This window comes from Capricornis sumatraensis, chromosome 9, assembly GCF_032405125.1.
Source record: "Capricornis sumatraensis isolate serow.1 chromosome 9, serow.2, whole genome shotgun sequence".
Lineage (NCBI taxonomy): Eukaryota > Metazoa > Chordata > Mammalia > Artiodactyla > Bovidae > Capricornis > Capricornis sumatraensis.
In genome coordinates this window covers 6,323,565-6,341,932 of record NC_091077.1, presented here as the reverse complement: position 1 = coordinate 6,341,932, position 18,368 = coordinate 6,323,565, and the positions used below count along the sequence as shown (strand labels likewise).

Genomic DNA, 18,368 nt, shown 5'->3' with positions numbered 1-18,368 from the left:
CGTATGTGAGATCACACTCTCAGCACTCCCCAGGCCCCTTGGCCTGGGTAGGGTGAAGCCTCCTCTTTGACCTCTGCAGAGCTGGGGGGTCCCTCATGGCCTCCAGGGGGGCCCCGCCCCCAGAACCCGTCACGGTTGGGTGCATTGATCCCACTGGCCCGTTTTCAGGTTCACGTCAGTCTCGGGATTGTTGAGGGCGAACCGGGTGTGTTGGTCCCCCCTTGAGCCCAGGTGGCCTCAGTGCCCAGGTTATGTGGATTGTCGTGGCCTTCCCTTTGACCTGGACTTCCCCCTGCACTCGATGGGGATTGTTAATTTTTAAAAATAATAAAAATTCATTTTAACTAATGCATTTTGATTGCCTGGATCTTAGTTACAGTACGCGGGATCTTCGTTCTTCACTGGGGCATGCGAACTCTTGGTTATGGCTTGTGAGATCTGGTTCCCTGACCAGGTATTGAACCCAGGCCCCCTGCATTGGGAACCTGGATTCCTAACCACTGGACCTCCAGGGAAGTCCCCCATGGGGCATGCCTGGTGCTGCGGGCCACCCTGCAACCCGCACATTTCAGCTTCTGTTCCCACCTGGGAACTCCCTGGAAAGCGGGTGGCCCAGCCTTCTCCCGGGTCAGCCTGCGTCTGCATGGACCAGCCACAGAGATGGTCCAGACATGGTGATAGAAGGAGGACTCCCCAGCATCCATACCCCCTGCCCTGGGGCGCACATGTCCCCTGCTCTTCTCAGAGGTGAGGCCCTGCCTCAGTCCTTCCCCCAGTCTTGGGCTCTTATCGATGACGCCGCAGGACAATACCCTCGTGCGTAAATCTGCCTCCTGGGTGATCTTCCCCAGGAGAGTTCCCAGAAGTGGGCCGGCAGGCATGGGGCAGGAGCACTGTCCAGGCTCCCAGCAGAGCTGCTGGCTACCTGCCTCTCAGGGTCTGGGCATGTCCTCCGTGGCTGACGTGTGCTGGGCGGGTCTGTGTGCCGACCTGGCCTCACCCTCAGCCCGACGGTGACAGCAGAGGAAGTGAAGGCGGGAACAGCGCCCGGGGGCCCGCAGGCTGCAGGACCGTGGTTGGGGCTGGGGCTTTCAGGTGCTGTGGGGCTCACGGGGACACAGGACTGGGTGACTTTGGGGTTAGAGAGTAGCCTCACTCCCTCAACTTATTCTTTAATCTTTAGCTTTTTTAAATAAATATATTTATTGTCACTTTGAACAGCATTTATTCATTTCCTTATTTGACTGCGCCGAGTCGCAGTTGCGGCGTGTGGAATCTAGTTCCCTGACCAGGGGTTGGACCCTGGCCCCCTGCACTGTGCGCATGGAGTCTCAGCCACTGCACCACCAGGGAAGTCCCCCCAAGTTCGTGTCTATCCAGAAACCGTGCGTGGTACCTCATTTGGAAATAGGATCTCTGGCGCTCTCGTCCCATCCAGAGGGAAAACGAAGAAATGAGGAATGCTTCTCAGCTGCTCTTTGCCTGAACTCCCAGGTCGTTTTTAATTATTAGCCCACTAGTTCATTCTCTGGGCTTCCTCGACCGCTCGGTGGTGAAGAACCCGCCTGCCAGTGCTAGAGACATGGGTTCGATCCCAGGTTGGGGAAGGTCCCCTGGAGGAGGAAATGGCACCCCACTCCAGTATTCTTACCTGGGAAATCCCATGGACGGAGGAGCCTAGCAGGCCACAGTTGATGGGGTTGCAAAGAGCCAGACACAACTCGGTGACTAAACAACAGAAACAGCAAAGAACCTCAAGTAGCGTGAGGTCATCCTGGAACAGGGTGGGCCCTGAACCCAGTGACCGGGTCCTTCTAAGAAGATAGAACAGAGTCACACAGGAGAAGGCCCTGTGAAGACAGAGGCAGAGATCAGGGTGACATGTCTCCAAGCTCAGGGGCAACAGTGACTGCTGAAAGCCACCTGAAGCCAGGAGAGGGGCCTGGGACAGATTCTCTCTCCTGAAGGGTCCAACCCTGCTCACACCTTGAATTCAGACTTCGGGCTTCCGGAACGCTGAGGGTCCTGTCTTTTAAGCCACCCCGTCTGTGGTCATTTGTTAGGTCTGCCCCAGGAAGCTGGTATCGTGCCTCAGGGTAGGGGGTGGACGTAGGGGGCCTGGGGTCAGGGTTCGTGCCCCCATAGACGCACCCCCTCCCACTGGGCCCTGCCGCCCAGTGCGGCTGCCAGGGCTCAGGAGCAGGCACTGTCCAGAATGCCCCCCTCTTTCTTGTCTTTTTGTTGTTAGTTAGCAGGCAAGGAACTTTATTAACCTTGTTCCAAACTTCATTCCCAGGCTTCTTCAGCTTAATTAGTTCCACGGAATGAATTGTAGATAAGCAAAACCAGAAGAGAACTGCAATGTCTAAGGGATTTGGACTTAAAAATATCAGAAATCTAGATCTTATCAGCTCCAGAAATTGAGTCATGTTAGTTAGACCACAGTCCGAATAGAAACGGGCAGCTCTTCAAGCCTGATCTGCTTTCAAAATGCGCTCCATTCTGCTGGTCTCGCTCTGGGAAGCCCCTCTGGCCTCCAGTCTCCCTCCCCACCCAGCCCCGAGGCCTCCCCCACACCCTCCTGCTGGGCCAGGGCTGAGGAGCCCCCATGGAGGCGGGAGAGCTTCCTGAGGGCACAGGTGCCACCGGTGCGCTTGGCCGTCTGGAAGGGACCTCAGCTCAGCGTGTGCTGGGCTCGGCTGCCTGCCTTGGGGGCTGCTCAGCCAGGCACTGGGGACGTGGCGCCCGGACGGATGGGCTCGGGGCCGGCGCTCACGTGCAGGTCCTCCTGGGCCTGTGGGGTAGTCGGCCTCCTCTCCCACGGACACCGGGCTGTGGAAGCAGGGAGAAGCGTCTCTGGTTGTCCTGCCGGCACACTGGGCTTTGTCTCCGCGCTGCGTTTGGGCCTGTAAAGCATGGCTCCCCTACGTCCCACCTGGGGCCCCTCCCACCTCTCCAGAGCCTGTTGGGCATGTATAGGGCAGGGTTGGGTGAGCAAACACGGGCCCCCTGTGGGCCTGACAGTGACAGGCTGTGGCCCCAGATCAGTGTGTGGCGCCCGGGCTGGCGGCCACCACCCTGCCCAGGCTCCCAGGCCCCTCCCTGGGGGTGGCGCCCGCATGGAGGCCAGAGGCAGGCGTATAGTCCCGGCTGAGCTCTGCGTCCGCTAAGACCCCGCATCCCTGCGGCCCCGTGCAGTGCAGCCCCTGGACCCTGGGGTGGGGTTGGCGTAGAGTTGGGGGAGGACACCTTGAGGACCTCCCAGGAGGAGCGTGTTTCAGGGAGAGGCCCTTCTGCAGCCCCCAGTGTGCCAAGACCCCCCCACCCCAGCCTGTCAGGGCCGCTGTGGTGGACCTACCCCTGGGTCTCCACCTGGGCGTTCACTGCCTCCTTGTACCCTCCTGGTCTGGGCATCAGTCCTGCCCTCCTCACCACTGCAGTGACGGCCCACCACAGCCGGCCTGGCCTTCTCTTCCCGCTCTGCCTGGGCTTCTGCTTCTGCCCCTAATATTCCCTCTGCCTGGACGCTTACTAGACCAGTCTGCACCGTGGAGTATTGACTTGAAGGTTCCCATCATCCGGCCTTCCCTGATCATCCATTCTCAAGGTCCCTGCCTCTCCCAAGCTCGGCTCTGAGAGGCCCTGCCTCCTCTCTGGGCCCCCAGAGTTAGTTTCCTGAGGCTGCTACAGCAAAAAACCTTAAACCGGGAGGCTTGAAACCACTGAAGTCTCTTCCTGGGCATGTATCCAGAAAAGATGAAACTCTGATTTGGAAAGATACATACTCTGCAGTGTTCACAGCAGCACTGTTTACGATAGCCAAGATGTGGAAGCAGCCCACGTGCCCGGTAACAGATGACTGGATTAAGAAGATGTGGTGCAGCTACACGGTGGAGTATTACTCAGCCATAGCAAAGAGTTAAATAATGCCGTCTGCAGCAACACGGATGAACCGAGGGAGTATTAGACTAAGTGAAGCAAACCCGGCAGAGATGCCACATGGCGTCTCTCCTGTATGGAATCCAAAAGAAAGGCACAAATGAATTCATAAAGTGGGAACAGACTCACAGACCTAGAAAGCAAACTTTTGTTTACCTAAGGAGTAGGGAGGGAGGGATAAGTTAGGGGTTTGGGAAGGACGGATACACACTACTTTATATAACATAAGCAACAAGGACCTAGTACTGATATATAGAACAGGGGACTGTATTCCGTTCCACTGTAATAACCTACGGTGGAAGAGAATCTGAGAATGGATGTGTGTGTGTGTGTGTGTGTGTGTATATATGTCTGTGTTTGTATAACTGAATCACTTTGCTCTACATCTGAAACTAACACAATATTGTAAGTCAACTATATTTCAATAAAAGCGGTTTGCTTTGGGGGGAAAAATGAATTTAATAATGATGTAAGAATTCAATAATAGTGGGACTTCCCTAGCAGTCCAGTGGTTAAGTCTCCATGCTTTCATTGCTGGGGGCACAGGTTTGATCCCTGGTCAGGGAAAATCCCACACGCTGCATAGTGCAGTTAAAAAAAAAAATCACAAGCATTAAATACTACCAAACAGAGGTTCCCCAGTGGCTCCTCAGTAAAGAATCTGCCTGCACTGCAGGAGCCACAGGAGGCTCGGGTTCGATCCCTGGGTCGGGAAGACCCCCTAGAGGAGGGCATGGCAACCCACTCCGGTGCTCTTGCCTGGAGAATCCCACGAGTGGAGGAGCCTGGAGGGCTACAGTCCGTGGGATTGGAAAGAGCCTGTCACTACTGATGCGACTGAGCATGCGAACAGAGATTCAAAACAAAAACAGGAAAAAACAAAAACCAGAGCTCATGGTTCTGGAGACAGGAAGCCCGCAGGTCCAGATGTGGGCAGGGTTGGACCCTTCTTGGCGCTCCGAGGGGAAGCCCATCCCAGGCCTCTCTCCCAGCTCTGGGGGCTGCTGGTAAGCCTTTGAGGCTCCTGTCTGCAGCTGTGTCCCCTGATCTCTGCCTCCACCTTCACCTGGCCTCCTTCCTGTCTTCCGTGCTCTCTTCCTGTAAGGATACCAGTCATTGGATTTAGGGGTCTCCCCAAACCCAAGATGACCTCATCTCAAGAGCCTTAACTAATCACAACTGCAAAAGCTGTTTTCAGACAAGGTCCCATCCTGAAGTTCCATATGGGCCTACAGCCCGAGTTGAGGGGCTGAGCAGATTCACCCCAGGCTGGTCCTTCTCCTTGGTGCTGCCTCACACATGCCCCTGGTGAGCAGGCACGCGACCTTACATTTAGGCAGCTGATTCCAGAAACGCCAGCTGTGGTTTTCCACCCATCGTGTCTCTCTTGCCAGCAGCCTCGGGGACAGCATGCATCTCTTGTCACCTCTGCCTCACTGACTTCCGGCCTCTCCAAGCCCAGGCCCAGAGAAGACCCTTCTTCGCAGGCCATCCCATCCTGTAGCCTGGGGGCTTCTGCTGGGAGAGTCCTGGGCTCCCTGGCTTTGCCTGGGCCTGGCCAGCTGAGGGTGATGTCAGAGGACGCGGGGTGTGGGGCGATTCTGGGCTTCCCAGTTCCAGATACAGCTGTCGATGCTCCCTTCCTGGGGATGAGAGCTGGTCCCCTAGGCACTCACGGAGGCTGGGCACGCAGGGCCGCAGCTGTCTGGCTGGCTGGCCCACCAGACAGACACAGGCCAGCTGCTTGCCCGTGAGAGGGGGCTGTGGGCCAGATTGTGGCCCCCAGATTGCTGTGTGGAAGCCCTAGCATCCAGTGTGACCAGAGGTGGAGGATGGGGCTTTGAGAGGTGCTTGAGGTGACATGAGGTCATAAGGAGGCATCCTGAGTCCATAGGGCGGGTGTCCTCTTAAGAGGGAGACTTGCCCCTGAGCACACCCTGAGGAAAGGCCACGCGAGGACCCTGGGCCACGGCGGCCTCCCGCAGATGGTGCTCACCGGAGGCCGTGCTGGCAGCCTCCTCCCAGACTCCAGCCTCCACAGCTGTGAGAAATACAAGCCGCCCATTCTGTGGGATTTGGTTATGGTGGCCTGAGCTTTTTTTTTTTTGCCTCACCACATGGCACATGGGATCTTACTTTCCCAATGAGGAATCAAACCTGCACCTTCTGTGCTGAAAGTGCAGAGTCTTAACCACTGGACTGCCAGGGAAGTCCCCAGAGGGTTATTTCGGAAGGAAGGGGTCAGGAAAAGCTTTTTGAGGATGTCATGTTTGAGCTGAAACCCAAAGAATGAGAAGGAGCTCCGTGGAAGGTTCCAGAAAAGGGCAAGGTGGGTCCAAGGGCCCAGAGGCAGGAGGCGTGGGACGGCCTTCTGGGCCACCAGGAAGTTGCAGTTTGCCAGGGCAAGAGTCTGGATCGTACCGGAGGCCCTGTCCCCCTTTCAGGTGGCCTCCACGTAAGCCTGTCATTCCCCCAGGGCCTCAGTTTCCCTACTTGTCAAGTGGAGAGGAGCTCTTTCCCTCTGAGGGCTGCTTCAGGGTCCCACCCAGAGTGGGCGCCTGGCTGGCGGGCCGGGGGAGAGGCCCCCAGGCGCCAGCTGTGCTGCACTCAGACCTCGAGGGACCCTTCCTCCTCCCCAGCCCGAGTGTCTGGGCTCAACAGCCGCCACCGTTGAAGGAAACAAAACGTGCTCACAGTGGACCCTCTGATTCCGCCAGGGTTGGGGATTTGGCAGCGGCAGCCGAGTCTGATTAAAGGCATTCCGAGGCACACTCGGTGTTTGTGTATCTGGTTCTGTATTTACACTTTGGGAACGAGCAAGGAGGCAGCTGGGGAGTGTCTCCACCAGCCAGGGGCCGGGGGCTGGAGTGACTCAGCCTGGAATCCGAGCTCGGCCGCATGCCTGTGACGCTTTCATTCATTCCCTGACTCATTCATTATTCCTTCCTGTGCTCAGCAGACGTGTCATGAGAAACTCCAGTGTACCAGGCACACTTCGGGGGAGTCAGCCTGGCCTCGCCTCACTGTGGAACCCTCCCTTGACGTGGGGGCCCATGCTGGGGTGGGGCTGGGGTAGCAACAAAGTTAACAACAGTGAGTTATTATTATTTTCGGCTGCATCTGCCTTGTGGGGTCTTAGTTCCCCGACTAGGGATTTTCTTTTTTAAATATATTTATTTGGCTGCACTTGTTCTTAGACCCTTGACCAGGGTTCGAACCTGAGCCCCCTGCAGTGGGAGCAGGGAGTCCTGGCCATTGAGCCCCCAGGAAAGTCCCCCTAACTGGTGATTGAAACGGGGCCTCGGCAGAGAAAGTGCGGAGTCCTACTCACAGGGCGTTCCCAATGACAGTGACTTAAAAATGAACTAAGAACCGAAATGGAGGAGGACCACCTGCAGAATTCCTAGAAGGAAGCACCACAAGCACAAGCGCAGAAGTGGACCCTGTCGGCGTTGAAGGCTTCTGTGCGTCAGAAGACTGTCGAGAGAATGGAAAGGCAGAGGAAGAAGAGATCTGCAAACCATGCAGCTGTGCACGTGTGCTGGGTCGCTGTGGACTGTGGCCCACCAGGCTCTGGCAAGAGGTTAAGATTCAGAATGTTAAGCTGCATTAGAGCACAGGGACCTCAGCTTGGTCCTCTGATGACCTAGCGGGGTGGGACGGTGGGGTTGGGAGGGAGGCTTAAGGGGATATAGGTATACATATAGCTGATTAACCAAGGGCTTCCCTGGTGGCTCAGACATTAAAGTCTGCCTGCAAAGCAAGAGACCCGGGTTCGATCCCTGGGTCAGGAGAAGAGAAATGGCAACCCACTCCAGTGTTCTTGCCTGGGAAATCCCATGCAGAGGAGCCTGGCAGGCTACAGTCCATGGGCTCGCAAAGAGTTGGATACAACTGAGCGACTAATACGTATAGTTGATTGATATTGTTGTACGGCAGAAATCAACACAATATCGTAAAGCCATTATACTCCAATTAAAAAGAAAGACCCAGAATATATACTCAATAAGGAAAAAAACATTCAACTCGGTTTTTAAAAAGGCGAAGGACTTGGCATTTCTCCAAAGATACACAAATGGCCGGTAACCACATGATAAGACACTCAGCATCAGTAGTCAGCAGGGAAATGAGAATCGGAACCAGAATGAGGTACCCCCTCCCAACCGTCAGGATGGCTACTGTCAAAACAGCAGAAATTAACCAGTGTTGGTGAGGACGGGGGGGAATTGGAACCCTGTACACTGCTGTAGGAATGGTGTGGTAGCGTGGAAGACAGTCTGGCGGTCCCTAATAAGATAAATGTGAAGTTACCGTATGATTCAGCAGTTCTCCCTGTAGGTGTATTCCTGAGGGATTTGAAAGCAGGGACTCAAGCAGGTACTTGTACATGCACGTCCACAGCAGCACTAGTCACAGTCGCCAGGAGGTGGGCCGACACACGTCCATCGGCAGATGAGTGGATAAACACGGCGTGGTCCATCCATGCAGTGGAGTGTTAACTCAGACATAAAAAAGAGTGAAGCTCTGACACATGCTGCAAGGCGGATGAACCCTGAAAACACGCCGAGAGAAAGAAGCCAGACACAGGCAAATAGTGTGTGATCCCCTTTGTGCGTGTTAGAGTCACTTCAGTCGTGTCTGACTCTGCAACTGTTATGGACTGAAGCCTGCCAGGCTCCTCTGTCCATGGGATTTCCCGGACAGGAATACTGGAGTGGGTTGCCATTTCCTTTTCCAGGGGATCTTCCCGACCCAGGGATCGAACCCGCACCTCTCATGTCTCTTGCATTGATGGGCTGGTTTTTTACCAGTAGCGCCACCTGGGAAGCCCAATGCCCTTTGCATGAAATGTCAGAAATAGGCAAATGGAGAAGGCAATGGCACCCCACTCCAGTATTCTTGCCTGGAAAATCCCATGGACGGAGGAGCCTGGCAGGCTGCAGTCCGTGGGGTCGCTAAAAGTCGGACACGACTGAGTGACTTCCCTTTCACTTTTTACTTTCATGCATTGGAGAAGGAAATGGCAACCCACTCCAGTGTTCTTGCCTGGAGAATCCCAGGGACAGGGGAGCCTGGTGGGCTACCGTCTGTGGGGTCGCACAGAGTCGGACACGACCGAAGCGACTTAGCAGCAGCAGCAGACAAGTAGAAAACAAGTTGGTGGTTGTGGGGCTGTGAGGGGGCTGAGGAGCGACCGTTAATGGGCACTGGGTCTCTTCTGGGGTGATGAGAATGCTCTCCACCTAGCTAAAGGTGGTGACCGTGCAGTACTGTGAATGTACTACACGCCGCTGATTGGTGCACTTTAAAATGGTTCACTTTCTGTTGCATGACTTTGATAAAAAAGGAAAGGAAAAAGTTTAAAAAGAGAAAAGCAATCCCGGGCCTTCCTGGCTGGGCGCGTGTGCCAGCGCAGCAGTCTGCCCGAGCCTCAGGTGTTTGTTCCCGGGGTGGGCAGCAGAGGTGTGGGGAGAGACAGGTCGTCCCACGGCTGTGGTGAACGCAGCCTGGGAGGGCCCGCCTCCCCTCCTCAAACTCTCGTCTGGTGCTGGAGCAGCTGAGACTGGGCAGCCTCTTGGGGCCAGTTCCTTGGAAAGAACCTGCAGGGCCACAGCCAGACAAAAGTGGGGCACAGGCACCCGTGGGGAACGCTGGCTCTGGAGAACGCAGCAGCAGCTCCACGGGATTCAGAGTCAGGTCCTTTCAGGGGCTCTCGGGGGCTCCCTGCAAAGGCCCCTCCGGCTGCTGGAATCCTTGCAGAACCTGGCAAAGCCTAGGCCCCTCCCTTCCTGGGGGCAGCCTCCAAAAGTGGCCCCTTCAAGGGCACCTCTGATGTCAGCAACCTCCTGAGGACTCCGCCTTGGGGAGCCCAGTGGGCGGGGCTTCAGGCCAGGGTGTGAGAATCCCCTAGGCTCCTGCTCAGCACTCAGGTCCCCAAAGGGTGCCCTCTCGATGGATTTGCTCTCCACCGCCCTCTCATGCGTGGTTCTTTGGCCGTGCACCCGGGAAGCTGTCCTTCATCCCTGGGCCTCAGTTGCCCCAGAGGCAGGATGCTCTGTCCCACGGGGGCACAGGAGGCACACGGGCCCCGCCTGGGATTCCAAGCACACAGTCACCGTTTCTGCACTCACAGGCTTTTCCGGCGTCTGGTCTCTCAGCCCCCACGGGGATGCCATGCCGCACCGCTCTGCCAGGGTCCTTGCGGGGCTGACGGTCTGATGGGAAGAGATAGACCTCGAGTGGTTTTGGAGAGTGAGCCGTGGAGGTGACTCCACAGTGGAGAGGTGCACCATGTTGGGCCGGCCCAGCAGGAAGAGCCTCTTGGAGGAGGGAGTGCCAGTGCAAAGGCCCTGAGGCAGCCCCCTCGGTGGGCGGAGTGCGGTGACTTGTGGGGAGCAAGGGGCCAGATAGTGTAGGCCTTCATGGCGAGAGCAGGGAACAGGTCTGCTCAGAGCTCGAGGCTCCTCCCGGACCCTGTGCTGTGGCCCCCGCGCCTGCCCTGGCTTTGCAGGACAGAGCTCAGCCTTCAGTGTGGCCACTCCCCTTAATCTCATTAGGAGGCTGGCCAGTTGCCATGGTGGTTGTGATGGGCCCGAGCAGGGCTGGCTCCTTCCAGAGAGCGAGGCCTGGGCAGAGCTGACAGACGGGAATTCGCTGCATCCTGTGGGGTCTCGCGAAGGATTGGGACTACTCTGGGGGGTGTGACTGCGTCTGCCATGCTTTCTCAGGGCCACTGGCCCCCAATCGTGCCCCAGCCTTGTGGCCCCCACTCCTCCTAGCCCCTCAGATGCTGCCAGGATGTGGGCGGGCCGTGCCCAGTAGGGGTGTGGACACAGAAATGGGAAACACACCTTGAAGGGCAACTCTGTCCCCATGAGGTCCTGCCAGCAAGGGGGTTGGGGGAAGCTGGGGAAGTCACCGTTTCCCCACCGTTCTGTAGGGGCAGTGGGGATGGGTGTAGGGGGTCGGTCCTGACTCAGGCTGTCAGGGAGGACCAGTGGGGCTTTCCTGCCTAAAGACAGGGGCCCCAGGGCGAAGGCAGGACTTGAGGCGGCCTTTTAAAGAGTCTGCTCACTTTCTGGCTGTGCTGGGCCTTTGTGGCAGCGCACAGAGCCTTTTGTCGCCGTGCTGGAGCCTTTGGCTGTGCTGCGCAGACCGTAGCTGCGGCATGGGGGCTTGGTGTCCCAGAGGCACTTGGGATCTTAGTTCCCCCAACCAGGGATCGAACCCTCGGCCTGCACTGCACGCGTGTGTGCAGGCTAGGTCACTTCAGTCCGATTCTCTGTGGCCCTGTGGACTGTAGCCCACAGGCTCCTCTGTCCATGGGATTCTCCAGGCAAGAATACAGGAATGGGTGCCATTTCCTCCTCCAGGGAGGATCTTCCTGACCCAGAGATCAGACCCACATCTCTGACGTCTCCTGCCTTGGCAGAGGGGTTCTTTACCACTAGTGCCGCCAGGGAAGGCCCCTGAGGGGGCTTTCTACAGTGAGGCCCGTGCCGCATCCCCACCTTGACAGAGCCGACATGGTTGGGTTGATGCTTCTGACTCGAAGCTTCCAGACAAGGTGGTGTGCTCTGGTCTGTGATGTGACGTCGCCTCTGTGACGCTCTGCGATCCCAGCCACCCGCTGGTCCGCAAGGTTATCCAGGACTCAGGTTCCAGGAGTGGAGTCCCTGCCTGCTTGCCCACTTCTGAGCCGGGTGGCCCTAGGCCGTTCCTTTGCCTGCTCAGCCTCAGTTTTCCCATCTGGGAACCCCCTCAAAGGCCCTGTCTTAGATTACGTGGTGTCCCCTCTAAAGATATGTCCGCATGCTCACCCCATAGCCTGGGAACGTGGCCTTCCTTGGCAAGAGCACTTTTGCAGATGTGATTAAGGGTCCCAAGATGAGGCCATTCTGAAATAGGATGGGCTCTGAATCTAATGACAGGTATTATTCTGAGAGAAAGGAGAGGGTGTGGGACACAGCCACAGAGGGGAAGGCTGTGTGGAGACGGAGGCAGAGGTCGGAGTCGTGAGCCAAGGATACCCGGAGCCCCCTCAGGCCGAGAGAGGCCAGGGATGGATCCTCCGTCCAAGGCTCTGGAAGGAATCAACTCTGCCCACACCTTGATCTTGGGTTTCACCTCTGGACTTGTGAGGGAGTGAATTCCTGTTGTTCTAAGCCACCCACTTGATGGGAATTTGTTACAGTCAGCCCGGGATACTTAAGACAGGGCATTTGTGATGCTTAAATATGCTGAAGGGCTCTGTGCCCCATGGGCGGGGGGCGCTCCGCTCTGGGGTGCCGTCTGCAGCACGTGGGGTGGGGAGATGCTGGCCAGAGGGTGGCTAAGCTCAGTGCTGTGCTTCTGGTTGTCTGTTGTGGCCCCATCGGCCCCATCTCTGACCCTAGGGTGTGGCCCCACGGGGTTGGCTGGTTGGTTCACACCTGAGAGCAGGAAGGTTTGAGAGGCGTGAACTGGACCATTCTGGAAAGATCTGGGGCTGCGGAATGCTGGCGGGAGGCAAGGCCGATACACGGCAGCACTGCCTGGGGCCCCGGTGTGGCCGCACACAGGGTCGGCGCCAGACACATTGTGATTGGCAGGCCGCGAATCTCGGGGGCCCACCTCCTGGTGGGGGCAGGATGGGGACGGTAGACAGGGTCTCAGGTCAGGCATTTGTTTGTCTTGTCTTAATATTGAATTTATTTGGCTGCACTGGGTCTTAGTGGCGGCACACAAGGTCTTTTATTTTTAGTATGTATTCAGTCTTGGTTCCACTGGGTCTTCGTTGCTGTGAGCAGCCTTTCTCTAGTTGCACTGAATGGGGGCTACTCTTCGTTGTGCTGCACGAGCTTCCCATTGCTGTGGCTTCACTAGTTGCAGCCCACAGATTCAGTAGTTGTGCGTGGGCTAAGTTGCTCCACGACCTGTGGGATCTTCCCGGACCGGGGATCGAACCCGTGTCCCCTGCACTGGCATGCGGGTTCCAGATGGGGGTCCAGATGCGGATCCCCTGATCAGGGCCCGCACCCACCCCCTTGCCTTGGATGCAGAGAGTCTCAGCCGCTGCAGCAGTAGGGAAGTCGAGGGCCAGGCACTGTGGAGCGCGCAAGTGTGGCTAGACACACCAAGGGGCGTGTCGGAAGGGTCTGGGTCAGTGGAGCTCTTATTGTTGTGATTTTATCCCTTTTAACTCAGTGGAGGAAGAGGGTGGCTTTAGAGGAAGCTGGCTGGGCAATCCGGGACCTCCCTCTACCCTCTTCGCAGTCTTCCTGTGAACCTGAACCTTTGATAATGAAAACGGAGGTCAAGAGCAACGACAGGGAGAATTCCCCGGCAGTCCAGTGGTTAGAGCTCTGCGCTTCCAATGCAGGCTTAGACAGGCAGTCCCTCACTGGGGAGCTAAGACCCCACATGCCTTACAACAACAGCAACAACAAGGCCAGAGGCCCATGTGAAGGTGACTTGGGGGGCCTGCTCCTTGAGTGGGGTGTCAGGGAGGCCCCTCCAGGGCGGATGTGGAGGTGGAGCTGTCACAGGCGGCTCCCTGGGGTGGGGGAGCACAAACTCGGGGTGCTTTGGGATTGGACGCCTGGAGGGAGTGAGGAGTGGGGAGAGCAGAGGGCAGGGAGGCCCCTGTGAGTGAGTGAGAGGGCACCTGCCCGCCCTCCGCACCTGGAGTGAGGCCTGCGCTCACAGCGGGGGAGCCTGGTCTTGGGCCCCAGGCTGTCTGACCCTTGGGCCAGAAGCTAAGGGGAGCCTGAGAGGCGGCGCTCCTCCATGCCAGCAGGTCTTGTCCAGGCGTCACCACCCTGCCGTGCTGCCTTCCGCCAAAACCCACGAGAGCGGGGCAAGGGGAGGGGCAGGCCCAAGCCTCCCCAGGGCAGCAGGGGCTGTCCTGAAGGGTCCTCGTGTGGCCTCCGAGTAGAGCGGTCGCCTGGTTCGTGGATGTCTGCTCCCGAGCACGGGAGCCATGATGCTCATTCATTCATTCATTTCGGTACTCACTCACGGGTTCTTGTGCTCCTTTGTTCCACCAGCAGGTGCTGCTGAGTGTTAGACCCTAGCCTGGATGCTGGGTTTATGGTGAGGCTGAGGGTAGGGTAGGAAGTACTTTCGAGAACCTCTCTCTGGGTAGAGGGATGCAGGAAGGACTGTGGTTTGACAGGGGAATAGGCCTGAGCTCTGTGTCCAGCAGTTAGTCAGACCCTGCCCGGTAGCATCACTCTTTTGGCCTCCTTGGGCACCTTTGGAGGCATCAGGCCCACGGGTGGAGCCTAGGCTGGCACCTCCTCACCCCAGCGTCTGCCTACTCCTGGGGTTTCCTGGCCAGGCAGGGGACAGCAGTCAGCCCCTGCGAAAGTTAAGGGGCCCGTAAGACCGCCTTCACGTCTGACACCAGCTGCAGAGACTGAGGGTTCCCAATACTATACTAGGGCTTCCCTGGGGGCCCAGATGGTAAAGAGCCTGCCTGCCGTGGGGGAGACCTGGGTTCCATCCCTGGGTCAGGAAGATCTCCTGGAGGAGGAAATGGCAATATTTCCTTGCCATTTCTGGAACACTCCAGTCCAGTGTTCGTGCCTGGAGAATTCCAGAGACAGAAGAGCCTGGCGGGCTGCAGGCCTTGGAGTCACAGAGTCAGACACGACTGAGCAACTGAAAAAAAATAAAAAGAACACTACACACAGCTCACCGGTTCACTGGAAGGACTCAGAAGTCACTGAAGACCTCCATACTCACGGTCATGGCCTGTTTCTTAGTTCTATCTATGCGTTTGTTTTTATTTACAGCTGCACTGGGTCTGTTGCTGTGCGCGGGCTTTCTCTAGTTGCAGCAGGCGGGGGCCCTTTCTAGTTGCGGCGCCTGGCCTTTCTGAGGGGGTGGCTTCTCTTATCAGAGATCGTGAGCTCTAGAGCACAGCGCACGGGCTTACTTGCCTGGTGCCATGTGGGATCTTCCCGGACCAGGGATCCAACCCGTGTCCTCTGCTCTGGCAGGTGGATTCTGTAACTACCGGATTGCCAGGGACACCCTCGGTCATGGTCTGCTTCAGTGAAAGGGTGCAGGTCACAGTTGGAATGGCGCAGTGGCCAGGGGACTTCCAAACCCAGCTGGAGATTCCCTTCCCCCTGGAGCCACGTGGACAGCGCTTGCTTCTCCCAGCACCAGTGTGTGGTGGAACGCCGGGGGCCGGCAGCCACGGATCTCCCCACGCCTTGGTGTCCAGGGTTTCACTGGGGTTCACCATACAGATGCAGCCCCAGCAGAGGAAGAGCTGAGAACCTCAGTGACCTGAGCCCCCCATGCTTGCCCACGCTGTTAGCAGAGATACCCAGTGTGGCCCGGGGCCCCAGGCAAACAAACACACTTTTATGTGGCAGGACTTTCACTTCCCAGGAGCTGGGAGCAAAGGTCAAACAGCCCTGGGCCAGGTTAACTCTAAAGTGAAAGTGTTAGTCTTTCCAACTCTTTGTGACCCTGTGGACTGTAGCCCACTAGGCTCCTCTGTCCGTGGGATTCTCCAGGCAAGAATACTGAAGTGGGTTGCCATTTCCTTTTCCAGGGGCTCTTCCCAACTCAGGTCCGACCCAGGGATCAAACCCAGGTCTCCTGCACTGCAGGCAGGTTCTTTACCAACTGAGCCACCTGGGAAGGCCTGCCTGTGGCGCTCCACGTACAACCAAGAATGAGTACGGGGGTTCCCCAGAGGAAGAGAGGGCCCCCACACCGGGTCCACTCCAGAGGCCGTACCACAAAGCCTTACATTCCTGCAACAAAGTGGATGGGGTTTGGGGGCCCCTGTGGAAAGGAGAGGCTCTGGCCGAGATGGCCAGGAGGGCCCGCATTATCGCAGACACACAGCCGTGAGCAGCGCATTCCCCTTCTGGGCTCCCTCGGCCCAGAAGGTATGATGTGAGCACTTCCTGTATCACACGCCTGGTGTTTACGCACACACACACTCAGTCTGGACAGCCCACTCTATGGGAGGGGAAACTGAGGCCCAGGAGGGGGCTGTAGCCTCCAGGGCCAGGTGGTACTTGAGAGGTGGGGATAAATGTGGGTTCCTGCTCTGTGGCTCAGACACTAGAAGGGCCTGGGGGGCGGGTCTCAGGTCCAAGGACACCTGAGCCCACCCTGCTTGGCCTCGCCTGGCCCCTCCTGACCAGGGGCTGGCCTGTGTCATCTTGCGTGACCCAGGGCCCTGGGGAGGAGGGACCCGGGGTGTTCGTGGCGAACATCTCCAGCTTTGGGAGCCAGGGTCTGGGTCCACAGATGCCTGAGAGCCACCCGTGAGGCATGGAGCAGGGTCAGGCTCCCTCCCGGCCCTGCCGCCCTTCACAGGAAACAGCTGTTTACCTGGGTGAGGTGCTCAGCCGGGCCAGCGGCCAGTTCCTGAGCTCCGCTTCCCCCTCCGGTGTCCAAGGCCCCCCAGGAAGCTGGGGCTGGCGTGGGAGAGTGGGGCGGCGTGGGCGGCCAGCGAGCGGCGCACTGCCAGGAGCTGTTTGTGAGGGAACGTGAGCTGCTCTTGTTGTGTACACACTGTCGACCCTAGCAACCATCCTGGCTGGCCGGGGCGGACGCCCACCCCTCCCCTGGTGCCCAGCGGCCGCCCCTCTGTCACAGCACTGCATCCCAGGGCAGGTTGATGGGCCTCGGGGACCTGCCCGAAGGCCACCGGTGGTGTCAGCCGGGTCAGGAGCCTCTGCTATTCCTGGCAAAGTGGAATGGATGCTCTGGCGAGGGAAGGCCAGGTCCCAGCCCTGCTCGGAGGCAGCTGTGACCGGTCAGGGAGCCCCGGGCTCTTGATTCTGAGTCCTGGCCCAGGGGGACAAATCCACATGTGAGTGAATGGCGGAGGACCGTGCAGGGATGTGGCCAGCCTGGATGAAGGTTCTCTAGTGGGTGAGACTGGTGGGACAGGCAGAGGGGGCCTGGGGGCTTGGGCCGGACTCCTCAGGACTCAGGCAGGATCTGGCAGGCCAGCTCAGGCTGTACTTTGAGAAGCCAGCGCTGCACTTCAGAGCCGGCCCCTCTGATTCAGACCAGTGGAAAGACAATTTCTCCCGTGTCCGGGTGTAAATTCGCAGCCTCTGGCCCGCGCCCCAGGAACACAGCCTTTGGCGTGATAAGAAATGGCTCCCCTGGGTGGGTGAGGGGCCTCCTGCTCAGGCTTCCAGGCTCCAGGTCCACTGGATACTCTTGCTTATTCACCAGTTGTTCGAAGCAGCCAGCGAGGCTCCCTCAAGCTCACGGAGGCAGCACCCTCCCGGATGGGGAGGCGAGCTTCCCTGCCTGGGGTGGGCCACCTGGGGCACCTTGGGTCTGATTCTGCTGGTTCACGGCTCCTGTGAGAGTCTGAGTCGCGGGCGTCCACATCCTCTGCGCCTGGTGTCACGCGTAGAGCCCTTGGGAATGGCGCTCCGCAGAGTGTGCTCCGGAGGTGTGCTCCCTCCCCCCACTATAGCTGTCAGCTTCTCTGTTGCAGCTCCAGCTCCAGAAATCCCAGTACCTGCAGCTGGGCCCGAGCCGTGGCCAGTACTACGGCGGGTCCCTGCCTAACGTGAACCAGATTGGGAGCAGCACCGTGGATCTGCCCTTCCAGGTGAGCCCCCACCCCTCCCCCACGCCACCTCCCCCCTGGGGTGTGCTGCAGGCTAGGCCCCACCCTGTCCACTGCGCGAGAGTGCCTGTATGCCAGCCTGTGAACGTCGGGGATCCCCAGGCAATTGCTGCCACCTGTCCCCCTGCCGCAAATCCCACCCCCCCGCCCACTCCTTCCCCTGGGATGGCCTGGCCAGGCCTCTCCTGGATCCCCCCTGCCCGTCCCCAGTCAGCAGACCCCGCAGCAAGGCCAAGGTCTGGCGGTGAGCATTTCGGCAGCCGCTACACCTGTTGGCCGGCTGTGCAGCAGCGGGAACCGCTCAGGGCCTCTGGGGCTTGGCTCCGTCCCGCTTCACTAATCCGCACGCCCAGCAGTTCTCAGAAGGACGCCCCGCGGCCTGACCCCACTTGTCTGCAAACGTTTCTTGGCAGAGACGCACACAGCGCGGCTCCCGCAGGCCGCGTAGCTGCCGCGCACATCCTTATCGTAAATAAGAAGAGATAAGGCCCACCGCCTGCCTCTCCCCCAGGGCCCGGTCCCTCTACCCTGATCTGCAGTGGAAGTGGGGGCATGGTGGGCCCAGGAGCCGGGCCGAGAGCTGCCTGCCCCCCAACCCCCCAGCATGGTGTCTGGGCTTTGCAGCGACAGGTCCACTGAGCGGCCACACACCTGTCCCGTGGCTGGGACAGAGCCCCAGAAACAGCCACGTCCGTGTGCATGCTGACAGGCCAGGCGGAGCTGGGTCGGCCCCGCAGGGAGCTCAGTCCCGTTCGCTCCCCAGCTGTGCTCCTCCCGCACCGCTGTGGGGATGTGACGGGGCCCCGGATCCCACGGGCTG

The 18,368-nt window shown here is 58.4% G+C and overlaps 1 protein-coding gene across 2 annotated transcripts in view; it reads left to right on the top strand.

Moving 5' to 3' along the window:
- CRTC1 (CREB regulated transcription coactivator 1) overlaps positions 1 to 18,368 on the top strand; it is an 80,638-nt gene that overhangs the window by 34,485 nt on the left and 27,785 nt on the right. For both annotated transcript variants that reach the window (XM_068980401.1, XM_068980400.1), the window contains exon 2: positions 17,414 to 17,530. In XM_068980401.1, the coding sequence (XP_068836502.1) occupies positions 17,414 to 17,530 (117 nt within the window). The remainder of the gene's footprint in view (positions 1 to 17,413; positions 17,531 to 18,368) is intronic.